At 43.1% G+C, this 20,867-nt stretch overlaps 1 protein-coding gene across 2 annotated transcripts; it reads left to right on the forward strand.

The window, feature by feature from the left end:
- Positions 1-1,240: 1,240 nt before the first annotated feature.
- pspc1 (paraspeckle component 1) lies at positions 1,241-17,935 on the forward strand. Of its 2 annotated transcripts, XM_030354541.1 has the most exons (10): positions 1,347-1,745; positions 2,246-2,395; positions 3,011-3,162; positions 4,196-4,291; positions 5,287-5,483; positions 6,355-6,439; positions 7,066-7,153; positions 14,060-14,117; positions 16,428-16,576; positions 16,869-17,935. In XM_030354541.1, the coding sequence occupies exons 1-10, from the start codon at positions 1,347-1,349 to the stop codon at positions 17,130-17,132; spliced, it is 1,638 nt and encodes a 545-aa protein (XP_030210401.1). In that variant the 3' UTR covers positions 17,133-17,935. The 2 variants fall into 2 exon arrangements, 1 of the variants encoding a protein (XP_030210401.1); XR_003976498.1 differs by lacking the exon at positions 14,060-14,117 and having other exon boundaries at positions 1,241-1,745; positions 16,869-17,147.
- The last annotated feature ends 2,932 nt before the right edge of the window (positions 17,936-20,867 follow it).

The following is a 20,867-nucleotide window of genomic DNA, read 5'->3' on the forward strand; positions in this document are numbered from 1 at the left end:
TGCCTGTGGGTGCACACACGTGGCCCTGCGTGTGCACGTGCCCATAGATCTTTGCTGAGGCCAGCAGTTCCTTTATGAATGCTGAAAGTTCCAGGGATTGAGCCTTAACAAAACATGAACCAGGGTCACCACACAAACACACACACGCATGCATACACTTACGCACACGCACGCACACATACACAGTCACACGTACATATGGACGCACGCAGGCACACACACAACCGTGCGCACACACACAATCACACACATAGTCACTATTGGATGCAGTTGATATAGCTGCATTGAAGTTGTATTAAACAAAAAAACTAAAACTAAAAGTACAATGTTGGCTGATACCAGTGGCAAACAAAACAAGAATGGTTTTAATTAAATGATCAGTATCCCAAAAGGATTAAAGATAGACATTAAGGACCCCTAATACAAAACCATTAATAATCAAACATTTAGAAATTATTGTAACAACATTTACTGTATGAGCAAACTACATTTCTACTGATTAACAATGATTTATTCCATTTAGTAAACACATTCTTTGGCTATGTCCACAACTTGTACAACTAATAATCATAAACATAATTATAATAATTATAAAAAAGTATACTCAGTGCTACAGAGTGCAATCCACACAAACAGATCAACATTGCTCTGGACCTTCACCCACAGTATGAACAGTATCATGGGAAATAGGACGAGGAGTTTATCAATTCATGTTGTGATATAGTTTTGTGATACATCAACTCAGGATGGCATGTGATCAAGTAATTACAGTACGTCCGTGAAACACATGAAGTGGGACAGGATGCCAACAACTGGTCAGATTTGGGAAAACTCCACACATAGACAGACACGCACACACACACACACACACACACACACACACACACACACACACACACACACACACACACACACACACACACACACACACACACACACACACACACACACACACACACACACACGATAGGGTTATCATGATATAATTGCAAAATATTACAATATTATGTAACAATTACAATAGGGCTTGTAGGACCTCAGCTAAATCTAATTACAATGACTTAAAATAACATTATTGTTGCAGCCACAATGAAAGAATGAAGAATGAAAAACATATGTATATTCCAAGAATATGCAAATGGTAAAGAAAACAAAAAACAAAATGAAGTATCATTCAGGTTTTACAACAGGAGCTTCATATACATATTCCAACTGACTTCCCGTTCCCACCGGAAATACGTGCTACTTCTTCCGTGTTCTTCTTCCTTTGACTGCACAACGTTGTCGAGTGTTTGAACACACTGCATGCGATTCTTGTCTTTTTTGAGTGGCGGGGTCATTAAACGATGGCTCACCGAAATGTACAGCAAATGAACATGCAGAGCCACCATTCCCCGCAGGCGGGGAGACACGGGACCAACTCTCCCGCCGCGGTGGAGCAGAATGCACCGCCTCACAAAGAAGGCCAGACGCCGCCTCCTCCTTCCCCGCCGGCCACCGGCGAGGGGGGAGTACCCGGGGAGGGAAGCGGACCAGACCCCAATGCCCTGTCCCTGGAGATGATCTTGGACCTCAAGAGCTTCAGGAAGCCCTGGGAGAAGACGTTCACTCAGCGCTGTCGGCTGTTCGTCGGGAACCTGCCGACGGACCTCTCCGAGGAGGACTTCAAGAAGCTGTTCTCCAAGTACGGAGAGGCCAACGAGGTGTTCATCAACCGAGACCGGGGCTTCGGGTTCATCCGCCTGGTATGTTTATGATGCACCCCCGATATCGGCTCTTATTTATGGCCATGTGTTTCAAACTATGCATGCACACACTGGTTAAATACTCGCACGCACACAATTTATTACTGGGACTAGTGGGAGGAGGATGGGTCAGAGGCTGCTGCCACCCACAGGACTGTCAATCAATATGACCAGAATACAATCAATATGACCAGAAGTCTCTAGCTGCTTACTTTCACGTCTTGTGAGTGTAGGTCTATGGTTCGACTTTGCTTGTCCTATGCTGGGACTATTGTTGGCTAGTTCATAATTGTCTTTGTTTGTTTTATCTCTATATGTATACTGCATTTTCATCTGTATCGATGAGTGGTTTCAGTTTTTTTAACTGTCCTCTTGTAGTTTACCATTGTCTTTTTAATACTTCACACAATCTCTTTTCACACGTTTACATTTTGTACCTTCTCTAGCCAGACTGATTTCATGCTAACACCTTCTGGTATCTTCCGGAAATCCTTTTATAGGAGAGCCGTACACTGGCAGAAATTGCCAAAGCAGAATTGGACGGAATTGTTCTGAAGAATCGACCAATAAGGATCCGCTTCGCCACCCATGGCGCCGCCCTCACCGTGCGCAACCTGTCGCCGGCGGTGACCAATGAGCTTCTGGAAGAGGTACGCGTGAAGGGGGAAGTAACTACTTATGTGTATATGGGTGGTCTCGATTTGTAAAGAAGTCTGAGATAGTTAACATGCCTTGTCGCAAACATTGTGAAATAAACAAAAGCTAGGGTAAATCGAATGCTCTGACGAGAAAATAAAAAAATCGGTTGTATTTTGCTGTCGCGGGCCTGTAAGAAGCCAGTCCAAACATTCCACTCGGCCAGAATGAAATGATTGGATGTCTTACCTGTCCGTCTACCTACGTACCCGACTAACTGTATGCACTCGGCCTGTGCACTCATTGCACATGACCGGAACCGTCCAGAAGGCTAGGAAGACCCGTTGCTTAAGTGAACGAGCTCGCATGTGTCATGGGGGAGTGGCTTTGAAGGGAGACCTAACGATGATGTAGACGTGTGTTTCTTTCGGTTTGATACAACCCCGAGCCGACTCTGGCTGATGTCTCCAAATGGCCAACTCTAGCTTTAACACGTTGACAAGAATGTCAAGTACAGCTGCAGTCGGCACAGGCAAACCTTTTGTCCTTCTGTCACCGGTGGTCACCATGCTAATGCTAACGCAGCTGCGTAGAATAAGTGCCCCGCACCTCCCCTCCATCCCCCGCAGGCGTTCTCGGAGTTCGGTCCGGTGGAGCGGGCCGTGGTGGTGGTGGACCCCCGTGGCCGCCCCACGGGGAAGGGCTTCGTGGAGTTCGCCAACAAACCGGCCGCCCGCAAAGCCCTGGACCGGTGTGCTGACGGCGCGCTACTGCTCACCACGTAAGAGACCCGCTGCTGGGGGGGCTGGAACGCTGGAGGGGTCCATGATGGTGGTAGGACTACCCCGTGGTAGTGATGATAGTCCAGGGTACCTGGTCATCTAGAGCAGGGGGTCAGCAACCTTTTCCACATGCAGTGCCAGTTTGACATTTTCTCGTTAATGAGTGTGTGCCTTAAGCAACAATATATTAAATATTAAACTGAATTATTACACAGCAACCGAAAACATTTCCAGAAGCCCTGGAATTGTATTATTTCCATATAGTGCACAATCATGCATCAACATAAAAAATAAAGTTTTTATATTTGCTACATGGGCTTACAAATTATAATTACATATGTCCAATCTTAAAGCACCACTTTCAGAAACTCATTCGTGAACATATTTGCACTGTTAGAAATGTAAAAACCAAGAATATATGAGAATGTTGGAACCATCCACATCAATATCTTTAAGACATGTACAGCTTTGCAAAACCATGTGAAGGCGATGCATACAGGCCACTTAAGTTTAAAAACTATTAATTGATCCCATTTCAGAACACTGCTTTCAGTAACTCATTTTAACATATTTGCACTGGGAGGAAATGACCAAAACAGAATAAAGTGCAAAAAGAAATGATTATGCCCCCGCATTGTGCGTCGAAATAAAGAAAGGAAAAAGTGTGCCAATGATTATGCTGCCTCATGCCGGTGGTGGCACGTGTGCCTAGAGTTGCTGACCCCTGATCTAGAGGTTTATGGATGATGCATTGACTTGTTTTGAGCCATGGATCCCGACCTTTAACTTTATGTGTACTAAATTGTCATCAAGACTTGATAATAAAAAATAATATATAAGAGTGCCTTTTCAAGGATCCATACTTTGGGGGGGGGGGGGGGGGGGGGGGGGGTGTGTGTGTGTGTGTGTGTGTGTGTGTGTGTGTGTGTGTGTGTGTGTGTGTGTGTGTGTGTGTGTGTGTCCTAATTGAAAGACCTAATTGAGCCCTGCTCAGATCCATACTAGTTGTTGAGGTTGTGGTGGTCTTGGCAGGACCCCACGCCCGGCCATCGTGGAGCCCACCGAGCAGCTGGACGATGAGGACGGTCTGGCGGAGAAGCTGCTGCAGAAGACGCCCCTGTACCACAAGTAGGTGGCGCTTACATTATATAGTTTCATATTCGTGAGAGGGAGGGAGAGAGAGAGAGAGAGAGGGGGAGGGAAGGAAGGAATGAGATCTCTCTCTTTATCTATCTAATAAACAGTATATATATATTCACTAACTAAAAGACAAAACAAAAGCATGGAAATCTAAGAATTAAACCAATGGCTAGCGTTGATGGGGCATCGAGGGTGTCTCCGTACTGCGACCTCTGCACGGTACAGGAAAGGAAGGCACTCCAACGTGTGATTAAAACTGCACAATACATCTGTGGAGCAGCCTTCCCATCACTTCAAGACATTTACAACACCCGGGTTACAAAGAGGGCACACAACATCACCAAGGACACTGCACACCCCCAGCACACACTGTTCACACTGCTACCATCTGGCAGACGCTACAGGAGCATGAAAGCCAGAACAACTTAAAAACGTTTTTTATCCACAGGCCATCAGGCTGCTGAATGTCTCTCTCAAACACTGATGACACCCTGTATTTGCACTTTAATCAATACTGTGAACTTTATTTATTTTCAACTGTGAGCTTCATTTGCACTATGTACTTATCTACTAATAATATTCTATATCCAATGTATATATTCAAAAAATCCTATATTTCAATGTCTTTCAGGGCCTTCTGCTGTATGCAAACATTGCACATACTAAACAGCACCTTATATCCAACTGTTTTTGTTTAACTAAATTAACTAAAATATACAGATATATTTAGTAGTTTAGTTTATTTATGTACTTTATTTTAAGCATATTTTGTGTGAAGGGGAACTTGCGAATTAAGAATTGCATTGCCCAGTGCAAACTATGTTTCCATTGTGTATATGACAATAAACAATCTTGTAACCTAAACCACATCGCAGTGGAACCCTACCCAAGCGACCCGAGTTGACCTACAGGTCAGTCTCCCAAATCGGCCGCCTCGCGCTCTCACACTCTCCTCTCGCCGTCTCCTCTCGCTCCTCCCCCAGGGAGAGGGAGCAGCCCCCGCGCTTCGCCCAGCCGGGCACCTTTGAGTTTGAGTACTCGTCCCGCTGGAAGGCGCTGGACGAGATGGAGCGGCAGCAGCGGGAGCAGGTGGAGCGCAACATCGGCGAGGCCCGCGAGAAGCTGGAGACGGAGATGGAGGCGGCAAAGCACGAGCACCAGCTCATGATGATGAGACAGGGTGGGTCTTCACCGACGCACGCATCCGCCTCCACCGGGGGGGGGGGGGGGGGGAATGAGACCGAGGGCCGATAAGGGCGTCGTACAATTACAATTAGGGCATTTAGCAGACGCTTTTATCCAAAGCGACTTACATCGGTTAATGCACACATTGACACACCGACGGCAGAGTCAACCATGCAAGGCGACAGCCAGCTCGTCAGGAGCAGTTAGGGGTTAAGTGTCTTGCTCAGGGACACACTAACACTCACGCTAGGAGGAGTTCGGGATCGAACTAGCAACCTTTCGGTTACAAGACAACCGCTCTACCTCCTGAGCTAAGCCGACCCCTGCGCTCGTAGCTCTGATTCGTGGGTCTGCACTTGTTTTCGTACCACGGCGCGAGTAGTGGACTGGACTCTAGTTCAGTGCGCCGCCCGTGCTCTGGTACAACAACGGAGCAGAGCCGGGATAAGGGAGTCTGTCTGCGTGACAGCTGTGTGCAACAGGGGCCACAGGGCGTCAACGTTGGGACGTCAAATCTCCACGACCGCCTCCATTTTGCAATCAACGGAACATAAAAATGTTATTGGTAGTAACGTTTTTGGTCATTGTTCAGTGATTAAACGGGACATTTTTGGATGTGGTTAAACAAAGATTTGCCTATGTCACGTTCATTTTGCGTTGATTCACGGTTCTCTCTCTCTCTGTCTCTCTGTCTCTGTCTGTCTGCATCTCTTTCTCTCTCTGCATCTCTCTCATATATCACAAAATGTATCGGCGACAAAAACATCCCACGATGCATCATTATCGTGCGTCGTGGTGAACCAGCCCTGTTTACGCCACGTGTTATCAGTTGATAGAGCTCCTCCTCCCCCCCCTGTCTGGTCCAGATCTGATGCGACGCCAGGAGGAGCTGAGGAGGCTGGAGGACCTGAGGAACCAGGAGTTGCAGAAGCGCAAACAGATTGAGATGAGGTGCGTTTGTTCACACCCTCCGTACCGCACCGCTCTCGCTTGCTGATGGTGCTCTAGTCATTCCCACAAGGAACAGAAAATGAACCGTTTGTATGAATAATTAGTTTTAATGAACCCTAAATTCACCATGTAGGTCCCATTGCTATTAAGCCTCTGTGTGTGTATAAGAGAGACGTGGCCAGGACGGCAACAGCAGCAGCGGCACACAGTAAACCGCTAACGTTAACATCAACAACATGCGCCGCCATTGAAGAAGACAGAATTTTACTCATTGAATCTGGCCGAGAAGGCGACCGGCCTAGGAGACGGAGGGGATGACGTTGTCCTCCATTTGTTAACTCCACTAGTTGTGGTCGTGATAATTGAGGTCTTCCTCTACCTTAACCCCGACTTTTGTATCACAACGTTACATTAATTGAGCTGACGCCTTTGGTCCAAAGCGATGCACAAGAAGTGCTGAAATTGGAGATATAATCCAATGATTGCGCGACTCAATCGAGGACGTGGAATTCATCGAAAGAGCAAACTGCTGTTGAGCGACACTTGTGGGTGATACACTTTGTTGGCAGTGAAAAGCTATGGCTTCATGTCCCTCGGTAACGAGCAGACTTGTTTCCCGTCCAAAGGCATGAAGAGGAGAGGCGCAGGAGAGAGGATGAGATGATGAGACACAGAGAGCAGCCTGACGGGTTCAAACCTAACTTCATGGAGGGCGTGAGTACTTCTTAGACGCGCACACACACACGCACACGCACGCACACACACACACAGAGAGATTACTTTATTAGTCCCCGAGGTGCAATTCGGTTTTACAGCCAACCCATTCATTAAGGCTAAAAAGTGCATGAGTTTAAAATGTTAAAAGTAATACAATTTGGGATGCACCGATCCGATATTTGTATCGGTATCGGTACCGATATTGAAGACATTTCTAGATCAGGGATTCGGTGACAAATGGGCCGATCCATATTTAAAAAAAAAAAAATTATTATTATTATTTTTTTTTTTTTTACGTTTATGTACATACTTGAATCCTATTCCTACTACCTTGCTGCTTTGATAATTGAATTTCCCACGAAAATGTTCTCACGGGATTAATAAAAGTGTATCTATCTATCTTGGCTGATCTATTCAGTTTCTATGCTGTGCGCTGTGAGTGACGTCATAAACAAGCAACACGCTGTGCGGAGCCTACAGTGATTGCAAAATGGAGCGAGCAAAAGGATCTGCTATCTGGAGCTATTTCACTTTACCTAAGCCAGCAAGCTCCACGGCTACATGCAACATATGCAAAGTAAATGTCCCGAGGGGTGGTACTATACCTTCTAGCTTTAATACCACAAACCTTATAAAGCACCTCCAAAAATTCAAGTCTCATGATCCCAGTCTTTTCCCCTCAATGAAACATACAGTTTGTAGCCATAATTTCGCGCTGTTTTTCTATATCGGTATCGGATCGGTATCGGCCGATACTAAACCTCAGATATCGGTATCGGTATCGGAGGTGAAAAAAGCGGATCGGTGCATCCCTAAATACAATAGGAAAAACTCACACACAGAGAGGGACAGAGCTGTGATACATTAAAAAAAACTGCCATTTTTCCAGGGTTGATATTGAGGGAAGCTGTTCAAAAGTCTGCCTTTTCCTATTTTAGTGACATCACAAGTGATATCACAAGTGTGAGTATCCACCTAGATGTATGATGGATAGATCTGCAACATTTGCTACAGTCCCCTGGGTAGGCTGGCAGAATGATCTATCTAGCATACATCTAGATGGATACTCCCACATTTTCAAACGGCTTGTAATGGCTAATCAAATTCACACCTGGTGGCATAATATCAACCCTTTAAAGTCCTCATTGACTGGGTTTGAATCTGTGATCGTTTTTATAGAGCACTCCCTGTGATTATTTTTATCGACATTGACTTGGCCCTACAAATTCACACTCACACATATATATAATATTTGTGCTTTATGTTTGGTTTAAAAAGCGAGATTTGACCATTATCTTGCTAAACGCAGATGTATTAATGCATGGTAATGACTTAAGTAGTTCTGCCCTTTTGGAGAAATGAAAAACTGAATGTCAGTCCAAATAAATGACTTTGACCTTTCCAGTACTTGTATGGTATATAATAGTTATACAATATCTTGAGGGGCTGTATTTTTCTTTGATCTCCTCGTTTTTTACTCGCTAGCTCTGCAAGTCCAACCATGACAGCCAGCTGTTTATTATTCCATCTCAATGAAGACCGTAATTTCATGTCTCACCTAGCCTTGTCTGTACCTTTTTTATTTTATTGTGAAGATACATATATAATTCATATATATATATGCACGCGCTTTATGTTAAGCAGATGCATGTCATTGAGAGGCAGGTAGACCATGGAGATTGGGGTTCATTCAAACCCAGGAACTTTTTGTCTGCAGTTCTCGTGGTACAGATCCAGAGTATTCTTTAACTACTACTATGCCAGTTAAATTGTTCATCCAAGTATTGTTGGTGGTTGGCTACCCACACCTTTTAAAAGCAGGGACCTTTTGCTTACTTAGTATGATTAATGCTAGGCAATATCGTGTTGGTTAAAGCTCTTTGTCCTGATCTTTGAATTTATTAGTAGATGCTAGGGGTGTGACGATACACTCAGCTCACGAGACGAGACACGATATTCGGTTTGCGAGAACGAGACGAGACGAGATTTTAAGAAAACTACAATGACAAAATATATGACTGGAACAACAGACTTTTATTTAACCGAGTTGCACATGCATTTTGAAATGTTTTATTATAACTCTTTACATGCATTAAATTGAAACTAAAACAAAAATTTATAAAAGTTGAAGTACAATAAATTAAATTAAATAATTCTATTTTTTTGTGCGAACAATGTTATCTGCAAAACCAAATCAAAGTTCTACTCCGTCAATACAGAGTGCAAATAGTGCAAACAGAGTCTGACCAAGTATGTCACTGACAACTTGGTATTGTCCGTGTCTTATCAGTCACTCCACTGCCATTCATAATTTCCGCCGGGTACCCAAAATGCCGCCAAACAAATGATTTAAAAGTGGCGGGGGCATCTTCGACGGTAATACGGGTATTTTCCGACGTCATTCTGACTGCCTATGGCTGCTTCCCCTGCTTCCCCTCCTTCTCCTCCTCTTCTTCTCCGAGATCTCGTCACACCCCTAGTAGATGCTCTTGTGAACTCATTTCACTCTATATTTAAACTATAATTACTTGATCTTATACCATTCTTTGTCTTTCTGAACAAACCAAAAAAAAAAACTATTTTATATGATGATTTGGAATAACTATAATGCTATGGTGCTAATGCTCATGTTGATTTCATTTGATTAAATTCTAATTTTATTTTATTATGAAATAACGCATCACATATTATTTAACGTGAATCATGGATAAACGTCTAAATGGATATTCTATGAATGTCAGGAAATGTATGTAATCTTGATGTTGATTTTTGCTGATTTTGTCTTAGATATGTATAACCTGTGATTATGCAATAACTTTTCTCCTCTATTCCTTTGGCGTGTTGAGAGGTCCAGCTGGAGTGTTCATCTGACCTCACAAACTTAATTACAGAATAATGTGTAATAATCATGATTACACATTTTAGGAGACATGGCCTCACAGACCATCATTTAATACTATAACCGGTGCGGTTGGGTTTCCAACACTATATTTATAACCTCATTTGTTTTTGTTGTTTTTATAGTAGTTTATTATTGACGTTGATATTTAGATATACTCTCATCCTCCATAGCACCCTACAATATTCCATAGTGTAAATTTTCAGTAATTTGCAACAAATCATGCATTTCTAGAACCTAAAGAAGTTGTTTACATTTAAAAAAATACATATACAGGTCCTTCTCAAAAAATTAGCATATTGTGATAAAGTTCATTATTTTCTGTAATGTACTAATAAACATTAGACTTTCATCTATTTTAGATTCATTACAAACAACTGAAGTAGTTCAAGCTTTTTATTGTTTTAATATTGATGATTTTGGCAAAAAAGTCAAGAAAAACCAAAAATCCCTATCTCAAAAAATTGGCATATTTCATCCGACCAATAAAAGAAAAGTGTTTTTAATACAAAAAAAGTCAACCTTCAAATAATTATGTTCAGTTATGCACTCAATACTTGGTCGGGAATCCTTTTGCAGAAATGACTGCTTCAATGCGGCGTGGCATGGAGGCAATCAGCCTGTGGCACTGCTGAGGTCTTATGGAGGCCCAGGATGCTTCGATAGCGGCCTTAAGCTCATCCAGAGTGTTGGGTCTTGCGTCTCTCAACTTTCTCTTCACAATGTCCCACAGATTCTCTATGGGGTTCAGGTCAGGAGAGTTGGCAGGCCAATTGAGCACAGTAATACCATGGTCAGTAAACCATTTACCAGTGGTTTTGGCACTGTGAGCAGGTGCCAGGTCGTGCTGAAAAATGAAATCTTCATCTCCATAAAGCTTTTCAGCAGATGGAAGCATGAAGTGCTCCAAAATCTCCTGGTAGCTAGCTGCATTGACCCTGCCCTTGATAAAACACAGTGGACCAACACCAGCAGCTGACATGGCACCCCAGACCATCACTGACTGTGGGTACTTGACACTGGACTTCAGGCATTTTGGCATTTCCTTCTCCCCAGTCTTCCTCCAGACTCTGGCACCTTGATTTCCGAATGACATGCAAAATTTGCTTTCATCCGAAAAAAGTACTTTGGACCACTGAGCAACAGTCCAGTGCTGCTTCTCTGTAGCCCAGGTCAGGCGATTCTGCCGCTGTTTCTGGTTCAAAAGTGGCTTGACCTGGGGAATGCGGCACCTGTAGCCCATTTCCTGCACACGCCTGTGCACGGTGGCTCTGGATGTTTCTACTCCAGACTCAGTCCACTGCTTCCGCAGGTCCCCCAAGGTCTGGAATCGGCCCTTCTCCACAATCTTCCTCAGGGTCCGGTAACCTCTTCTCGTCGTGCAGCGTTTTCTGCCAAACTTTTTCCTTCCCACAGACTTCCCACTGAGGTGCCTTGATACGGCACTCTGGGAACAGCCTATTCGTTCAGAAATTTATTTCTGTGTCTTACCCTCTTGCTTGAGGGTGTCAATGATGGCCTTCTGGACAGCAGTCAGGTCGGCAGTCTTACCCATGATTGCGGTTTTGAGTAATGAACCAGGCTGGGAGTTTTTAAAAGCCTCAGGAATCTTTTGCAGGTGTTTAGAGTTAATTCGTTGATTCAGATGATTAGGTTAATAGCTCGTTTAGAGAACCTTTTCATGATATGCTAATTTTTTGAGATAGGCATTTTGGGTTTTCATGAGCTGTATGCCAAAATCATCAGTATTGAAACAATAAAAGACCTGAAATATTTCAGTTGGTGTGCAATGAATCTAAAATATATGAAAGTTTAATTTTTATCATTACATTATGGAAAAGAATGAACTTTATCACAATATGCTAATTTTTTGAGAAGGACCTGTATAGTTAAGGTATATTTGAATTTGTGTTCATTGTTTTGTGTTTTTCCAATTCTCCAGGCATGGGGTGCTAAAGACTTTTTTTTACATTAAAAAAACTTTCACTTTATGGGGGCGGGCTAAATAATTAAACCTGCAATCCTTAATCAATATGCGAACACCGTTCTTACCCATGAATGTTTCATGGCAACTTGACAACCTAAATGGTTGTTGTCAAGGTAATGGTTGCCGGTCTGTTGTTAATGAGGTGAACCATCCTTTATAACCAACGTCGGGTGGGATGGTCTGACTTCGATCAGACCAATGGGGATGTACGGATCTATCAGCCAATGAAGTGCATTCCCAAGAATAGTTAATAATGCAAGAATCTATAGCAAAATGCTGCTAGTTAATATATATATTATCCAAAAACGTTCAATGTTATTAACGTCATGGCGCAATTACAAAATATGGTCGGATCGCAGCCTACCGTATAAATACCGGTATTTTGCAAGAAATTTCCTATTGGAGTATCTTCGTAATTTGGTTACGAGTCTGCTAATAACCACCGCGTTAGTGCATACATTACGGATTGTAGGTTTACGGGTCCAAATCGTTATCTTTGAGATGCTACAAATCTCTCACACTCTTCATACGAAAGTTGGATCACACATCCAGACATAAATGCTGTAGAACTTTATCGATCTATCTATATTGAATATATGTTTGTGTGTATATATGTGTGTGTGTGTGTGTGTGTGTGTGTATATATATGTATATATATGCTGTTCAACTTTATCGATCATTGCTTGTAAAACTATCCCTACGTAGCTACCAGACCATTTAGGTATATTTCCTTTCCATTTTCCTTTAACATTAAACATTTTCCCCTGGGTCATTTTGATTCAACTTCGATGGGTGTATATATAGTGGATTTCAAGGATTTGGTCGGTTTGCTAAGACCCCGGGATAATTGTTGACATTGACAATGTTGAGGTTGTCGTGATGTTTGCAGTCCATTTAAATCCATTATATTCAAGTGTGTAGGGTTTAGCAGCAATTGGCAAATTTTGGATAATCTCGACAAAGACAACATCCACAATGGAAGGGTCTTAAAAAACCAACCAAATCGTGTGTGTGTGTGTGTGTGTGTGTGTGTGTGTGTGTGTGTGTGTGTGTTTTAAGCCTGCAGTTCTTGCACTATATGGTAGTTTTATTCCAATTTTTTTTTACTGATTTGAATTGAGTTAATTTGGAAATTAGAATTTTACGTTAAAGATTTATATATTTGCTATTCAGTTCGAAAGCATCCGTAGCTTCTAAATATATGTAATGGATACATGGATGTTTTTTGGTTTCACTATCTGCTAACTCCAAGTAGTCTGATTATATTTGTGCAAGTGAAATGAGTGGGATGAATGTGTCATGAGTGAAATATGTATACATTTTCTCCCAGTGTGTGTGTGTGTACCAATAATGTTTCTAAATATGTGTGTTACTTCCTACATGTATAATCCTTACTCATTTTGTTCCCAATCAGTTAAGATTACAAAGCATGTTTAATTTAGTTCCCCCCCATATTTGATTACAATTCTTGAGGGTTATGGTTAGTGGGCATATTATTAAAATTGTATTTTATAAACCCCAAATCTCTGTCCACCATTCTGTAAGGTAGTAGTCTTTTACTGCTAGAAGCTAATTGTGGCAGGTATATAAAGTGTCCCTGATATCCCAACAGGGGACATTCCCCATATTGTTTACAAATCTTACTTTTTTTCCATTAGGTTTAGCTTTTCTAGTATTTTTCTTCACTTTACAGAGCATTGCTTTTTAACACAAATATAGTAAAGGGCAATTAAAGCTAGGTGTAACTTTTTTAAAACCAAGCATTGTTTAGAAGTCTTTTAATTATTTATTATAAATTTTAATTATTGGATCGTAGCATACGAAATCGGATGCCCGCCCATTACACGTTGTCTAATTAGTAGACAAGGTGACCGGTGGAGATGTCCAAATCCCCGCAACGATTCCACATGCCGTCAACGCTGTCCAGTGGTTGGCAGTGTTTAGCTGTAGACCCATCCACACAGGACCTATGGTTAAGGAGGGCTTTGTACTCAAGTGTCTTCTTCACTTCTTCCAGAGGGAACAGGAAATGAGAATGGGTGAGCTGGGCCCTCGTGGAGCCATTAATATGGGAGGTACGGGTGTGGTCTCTCCTGATATAACCAAGACTAGATAACCAAGTGCTTAAATACCACTGTTATTTTATGGACGTGTATCTTGTTTTAAAGTTGACGTATTTTAACATCCCGTCTTGTTCATGTAGTCAACATGGCAGAATTGCAGTTGTATAGCAACACTTTTGCATGCAATTCCAAATTAGTTTAGTTATTTATTCAGCCTATAGGGATCAATGTGTGTACTCTTCCTGTTTTCTTCTGTAGTGGGGGGGGCTGGGTTCATAACTAGATTATTTGGCCCCTACGCTCTCATTCTATGACGCTGGCAAATGTTAATACATGGACCCTGGGAAAAACCTGAAGAGCTTAATATTCCTACGTTTGTGGGTACCCGAGCTAATCTTGGGGCGTTTTCCTAAATTTAACAGCATTTCAATTATTAAAGAATGTATGATATTTCATATAGTTTGTGGAATCGGGGGTCTGCACGGTTGACATTGAAAGCGTTGTACGATGGGTTCCTAGGGGGCTTCCGTCAGGCAGGGACATATTTAATGAGATTGAGGATCGGAAGGGACTGCATGGAGGTTCACGGTGGCCTTCCATGCCGGTCGTTGTCCCCGCCCAGGATTGCACATCAACGTCCATTGGACAGAACCTTTATGGTAATAAAGCAACCTAGGAACGGGAGGAATGGTTGGGATTGAACCCGCAGGGGCGACACCTATTTTCGGCCCTGCTTCCACCTCTGCGATTAATACACGCTTATATGCCATTTACACAAAGCCTGCTGAACGCTACAGGGTACCCTGCCGGTCAACTTGTGCGATGTCAATGTCTTCATGGCCTGTGGACTAGGGATCGACCGATACGGATTTTTTAGGGCCGATACGATACCGATATTTTTTCATCAGCCTTAGCCGATACGCCGATACGCCGATACCGATATTTAGAGCCGATACTACTTTTTTTTTTTTTTTTTTGCTCCCTCAATCATAAAAATTACACTGATAACAAATGTTACAAGTCTCAATTAAAAAAAGGAACATTTATTGAACTTCAATATAAAAAACTATATTTAACAAATAGTAAAAACAGGTGAGGTAGAACAAGTAAAAAAAAAAAAAAAAAAAAAAAAAATTGGCGAAAAAAATATCGGCGAAAATCGGCCGCGTATCGGCCGATACCGATACACGTAAAAAACGCGAATATCGGCCGATAATATCGGCCGACCGATATATCGGTCGATCCCTACTGTGGACATTTCGGTTCAGTTCCCGCTTCATATTTGTTGACGGCGGCTAGACAAAAAATGCGCACTTAACTTAAGTCACTACGACACCCAACACTAGTGCAGCCTTTCATTAAGTCGTGCAAGTTTTTATAAAATGTATATTGCATTTTCTGAAGGCCAAGAGTGGCCCACACATGGTGAGCTTTCATCGTCCGGCTTCCCAAGTACTTCTATGTAGTTTAGCGTTGAAGCCCAACCTAGCGTCGAAGCTACACCGGGCTTAGCGGCCCGCCCGGGTTTTCCCAGCGGGATGCATCAACACAAAACTCAAAGAATTTAAATTTGTCCCCCATGACGCTGATCACTCGAAGCACGTCCAATCCGATCGCAGCTTTGTTTGTGTCTCTGGAAACCGGGAATCTGAACGACTTGGTTCATTCCTAACCCTGAATACATGTTTACATGTTCGTTTGTTTTTTGTTAAAAGCCTAAAAAGGGCCTACTTTGTTTGTTATAGCAGGCGTTAGGAACGTTCCATTTGCTTTTTAACCATGCTGATGTGCAATCCTGGGTTTAGCGAGCCAAACGATATGGAAGACCTCCCTTGAACACGCCCCTGCGTCTTCCGTAACTTTCTACTTTTTTTTTCTAAAGTCTATTTAGGATCTGTAAAGTATATTTTTAATATTCAGTATCTCTGAAATATTTTCCACCGTGTCTTGAATACGACTTTTTATGACTTAACATTGGCTTTTGGTTGCAATTCTGGAATTTTTGGGAACAAAGAAAATTCAGTAAAGCCCAATGGTCTGGGGTCTATTTGTGTAAAAACACGAGATTAATAAAACTTTAACCGTGTCGCATTTGTAATCATAATTCAACAATTGGACTGTTGAAATAGTTCAATAATTACGTCAGTCAACCAAGTCACCAAAAGCCAACGTTAATGTTAATATCCTTTGGAGCACAGTGATGCTTAAGCTAGCGTTCACCAAGCACACGCCCTTTGGTGCCGTACTCAAGCAGGGACGTACATTGGCGCTTTATCCCCACGACGACGCTGACCAACCCCTGCTTCGTTGTTTTGCGTGTAGATGGCTTTAATCCTGCCGTGGCTGGGGCCGGTGGCAGCCAGGCTCCCCCTCAAATGATGGGCATGGGCATGGGTGCAAGGGGTGGAGCCATAGGCCCGGACGGAGCCGGAAATCTGGGAGCAGCCATGATGCCAGAAAACGGAGCCATGGTAACGTGTGCGCAAAAGGATGTTGCGTTCGTCTTTCATTTTTCGCTTAAGTTTCTTCTTGGGTCGTTTTAAACTAGAAACGACAATAATAATTATAATAATAATACAATAATTGGGCCCGAAATTCTTCCAGTTAAATAATTGAAGAGCATCCTTTAAATGTGTGCAATCTGTGTATTACAGATTGAAAATAACCTGTAACTAATGGCAACACCTTTCCCCTCTTCCCTCGTCGGAACCCGGTCCACATTGTGGCGTGGTCGTACCACTGCTGATTGGCGATGTGCTACAGCGCAATGAGCGCTTCCCACAAGGGGGCCCTCTAGGGGGCCGGCCAGGGGTTGAGTCCCCCCAGCAGCAGCAGCAGCAGCAGCAGCAGCAGCAGCAGCTACAACAACAACAGCAGCAGCAGCTACAACAACAGCAGCAGCAGCTACAACAGCAGCAGCAGCAGCAGCAAGCAGGACCTCCAGGTGGAGTGGTCCCAGGATTCGGCAGGGGGGCCCCAGTCGCGGGGACCTTTGAGGGCCCCAACAGCAAGCGTCGTCGATTCTAGGCTCCTTATCTCTCCTGGAAACGGTTCATTTGTTTTTTTTCAGGCGGGAAGGGATTATTGTTGTTGGCAGATTTTGTTGTTTTTATCCCATTGTTTTTGTTTTTATTCCATTGTTTTTGTTTTTATTCCATTGTTTTTAATTGTGACTTGGAGGCGGCCTCATTCTCTACCTGAGGTCTGCAGACAGGCCCTCTGTTAACGGTTTCCGAAAGTCCCATTTCCTTTCTACGTTCTCTCCTGTTTATTATGGTCTTTTCTTCTCATCCTTGGAGAATCAACATTTTGTTTTCGGAGGTTGAATTTTGATCAAGGGTAAAAACGGTGGTGCGATTTCTGAGCAGGTAAACCATTTTGTTAATGGTTGGTGTTTGTATGCTACTGCTTTCCAAGATGCACAGTGAAAATGAAATCCCAACTCAAACTTTCTGATCGCACGCGTGTGCGTGTGAGTGCGTGCGTGAGGAGAACCATTTCATGTGCATTCAAGGCCTTTTGTAATACAGTTGCTCTAGCTTGGTCTGTGACACTTGAGCCGAATAGTTGCATCATTTTAAAGTAGGCTTGCTCTTGAAGTGTTATTTTCTTACAGCAAAATTTTTTTGGCCCAGCACTGAACTCTCACAATGTCCGTCCACTTGATACGGTCGATTTAAAGTTATTCTGGCGTTGTAGTGTCTCTCACACTATGTTTACTGTGAAAGGAACCGCCTTGATCACTCTGATGTCCTCACTGAATGTTCCTGGCGGTCTGCTGCCTCTTGTTCCCACAACTCCCCAAGTTAAATAAAGTACACAAAAACACAGCTGTCGTGGTTATTCTGATTAGATAAGAATACGTTTTTATAATGTCAATGAAAAAGTAAGATGGCGATCACCTCTACACAGAATGGTGTTTTACGGCGCCCACCTGCTGGGAAAAATATGGGCACTTCAATGTTGTCCTTTGCGTCACACACTCCGCTTGAACTCTTATTTATTTTTTTAAGGAACCACATTTCCATAGTAATTACGGAATTCTACGACATCCGAAACTAGAAAACAATCGTTATATTTATAACTGTTAACACTCAAATTGATATCAAATTTGGACGACCAAGCCTTACTTCAATAAACTACCATCATGTGTATCGTAATGCAATGATTAAATCGTATTAAGATTATTAAGATATGATTAAGTGTGCACGTGTTTGTGTGCCTGTGTTTGTGTATGGGTGTGTGTGTGCCTTTGTGACACCAACTTTTACCAACAGGGTGTGCAATAGTGCCTGAAAAAGTGCAAGTTTTAAACCAGTGGTTCTCAACCTTTTTTGAGCAAACGCACCCCTGACCACTCTGATCCTCTGGCGCCCCCCCCCCCCCCCCCCCCCCCCATAAAAAAAAAAACGAATAACCGCACTCACACTCGTTGTTGTTTTATATTGCTTAATGGTGTCAATGCATCGTTTTTCATTGAAATAATACATTTTAGAACTATTTTGAATAAATGTAATAAATTATGATGGGGACTAAATCTGCCAATAAATTTGTGTGGAATTGGTGGAATCGTGTTCCGTGTGTAGGACGTGAGGAAAACAGCTTATTTGTTACAATAATAATTGACACCCCTGAATATTTGTTTTAAGAAATATGAAACTCATGGAGTGGATGTTCCTTTCGTGCTTTATTTGGCATTTTGTAAATGAAACGGAACGGTTAGGGGTGTTTTTGTATGCCCAGGTGGACAACCGTTGTGAAGCAGGCAGGGGCGATTCGAAATTAGCAAAATACTCGAGACAGGACCAATGGGGGATTATCACGCTTCCGGGTACCATTGGCGGGATTTGTCTTCGTTGTGCATGAACACGTCCGGCGCAGTTCAACAATGGCTGAAACAAGATGTCACTGGTCTCTTCCACTTTGTACATCTAACAAACAACGCCGACCCTACTTAAAGGGCAACTTCACCCATTTCACATAAGCTTTGTATTTTTAGAACCCCCCGCATATTTTTGAATGGTCTAGCATCATTTCCTTATTTTCTGGAGAGACTGGAGAGATCCGTATCGATCTCCAACACTTCCTGTTTTTTATGACGCAATATGACGATTTTTGCGTACAAGAAAATAGGAAGTGTAAGAGGGGATGATTCTCGTCCGACTACAACCACTAGTCCCACCCCCCTCTAGGGGGTGGGACCCACTGACGCTACAGACCTATTAGAGCAGTGCCAGTGGGTGGGACTTCTCCAGCAGAAACTAACATCCACAGCGTCTGAAGCTAAGATAACAGAGGCTGTTGATAAAACTGAAGTAGGCCTACATTGGCGGAGGGTACTCGATCTGACATAGAAGATGGCTCCATGCAAAAGTTCACCATTTCGAAAGAAATAGACGAGGGCTGCCGTATTTTCCGCACTATACGGCACACCGGATTATCAAGCGCACCTTCAATGAATGGCCTATTTTAGAACTGTTTTCATGTATAGGGCGCACCGGATTATAAGGCGCATAGAATAGAAGATACTGCAGTCAAACGTTTGACTGGGGTTGCGTTATGCATCGACCAGACCGAGCTGTGCTAAAGGGAATGTCAACAAAACAGTCAGATAAAGTCAAACTTTATTAAGCGCTCTGACAACTCCGGTCACTCCCATGGTAACGATGTTCAAACGTTAATGTGCATATTAACAATATCTCATCAATATCAATATCTCTTAACAATAAGCTCACTTTTTCAGTTCATTCCCCGTCTACGAATCCCTTGAATTCTTGTGTGTCCGAATTGAACAGTTGGGCGAGTACGGCATCCAACATGCCCGGATCCCTCTCGTCATTATCCGAGTCAGTGTCGCTGCTGTTGCCTGGCAGTTCAGTGATTATTCCTGCCTTCGTGAAAGCTTAGACCACAGTTGAGACTGTTATATCAGCCCAGGCATCCACGATCCATTGGCAGATAGTGGCGTAAGTCGCCTGGCGCTGTCTCCCCGTCTTGGTGACGTGTGTTCGCCTTCTTGGCCCCGTCCACACGAAGCCGATTTTTTGGGTGAAACCGCATAAAAAGACGCTTTTGGTGGACACGGGCTACGGCCACACCAAACGCGTGTAACGTGCTTAACTTGAAGCTTGATCATTGTGTGTCACAAAAATGGTTCAACGCGCCAACGCGCCTGTGGCTGCGCTGGATTTAGGAGTCCGTGGTAGGAAACCCAAATGCCGCCGTGTTTGGGTGCATGATAGAGTTTAGATCAGGTTAGAATAAATAATGTCGGATATAAATAACAATAATCGGGTTAAATAACTTCACATGGTGTGTCTGGTGTGTTTCCAGCATTCGTAGTGTTGATCAGCAGATAGTCCGCCAAGACGTTGAGGTTGCTTAGCAACCAGAGACGCTGTCCATGCAAGTGAATGGAGCGTTCCCTCTTCGTCATAACTATCAAACCAAACATCCTTCACATTCAACGAGCGAACATTATGAAATTAAAATGCACATTTCTCGCTAAAAATGTTTACATAAACGCATTTAATTGCGTAACTATGTTACTATTTCCACCCAGAATAAAGAAAGATGTCGGCCGTATGCTTCTGTGCAAGCGTCACTACTCTAGTGACGTCGGTTCAAGCTCCACGCTGATTTGTTCCATTAGTAGATGGAACAAGGAGGTGTCCGATAGGCGGAGATGATCAGCGGGAGTGGCCGCCAGCGAAGCTGTGCATGGTGGGAGTTGTTGTCTTCGATCCACAAGCGCCAAAAAGT

The sequence above is a fragment of the Gadus morhua genome, chromosome 4 (assembly GCF_902167405.1).
Source record: "Gadus morhua chromosome 4, gadMor3.0, whole genome shotgun sequence".
NCBI lineage: Eukaryota > Metazoa > Chordata > Actinopteri > Gadiformes > Gadidae > Gadus > Gadus morhua.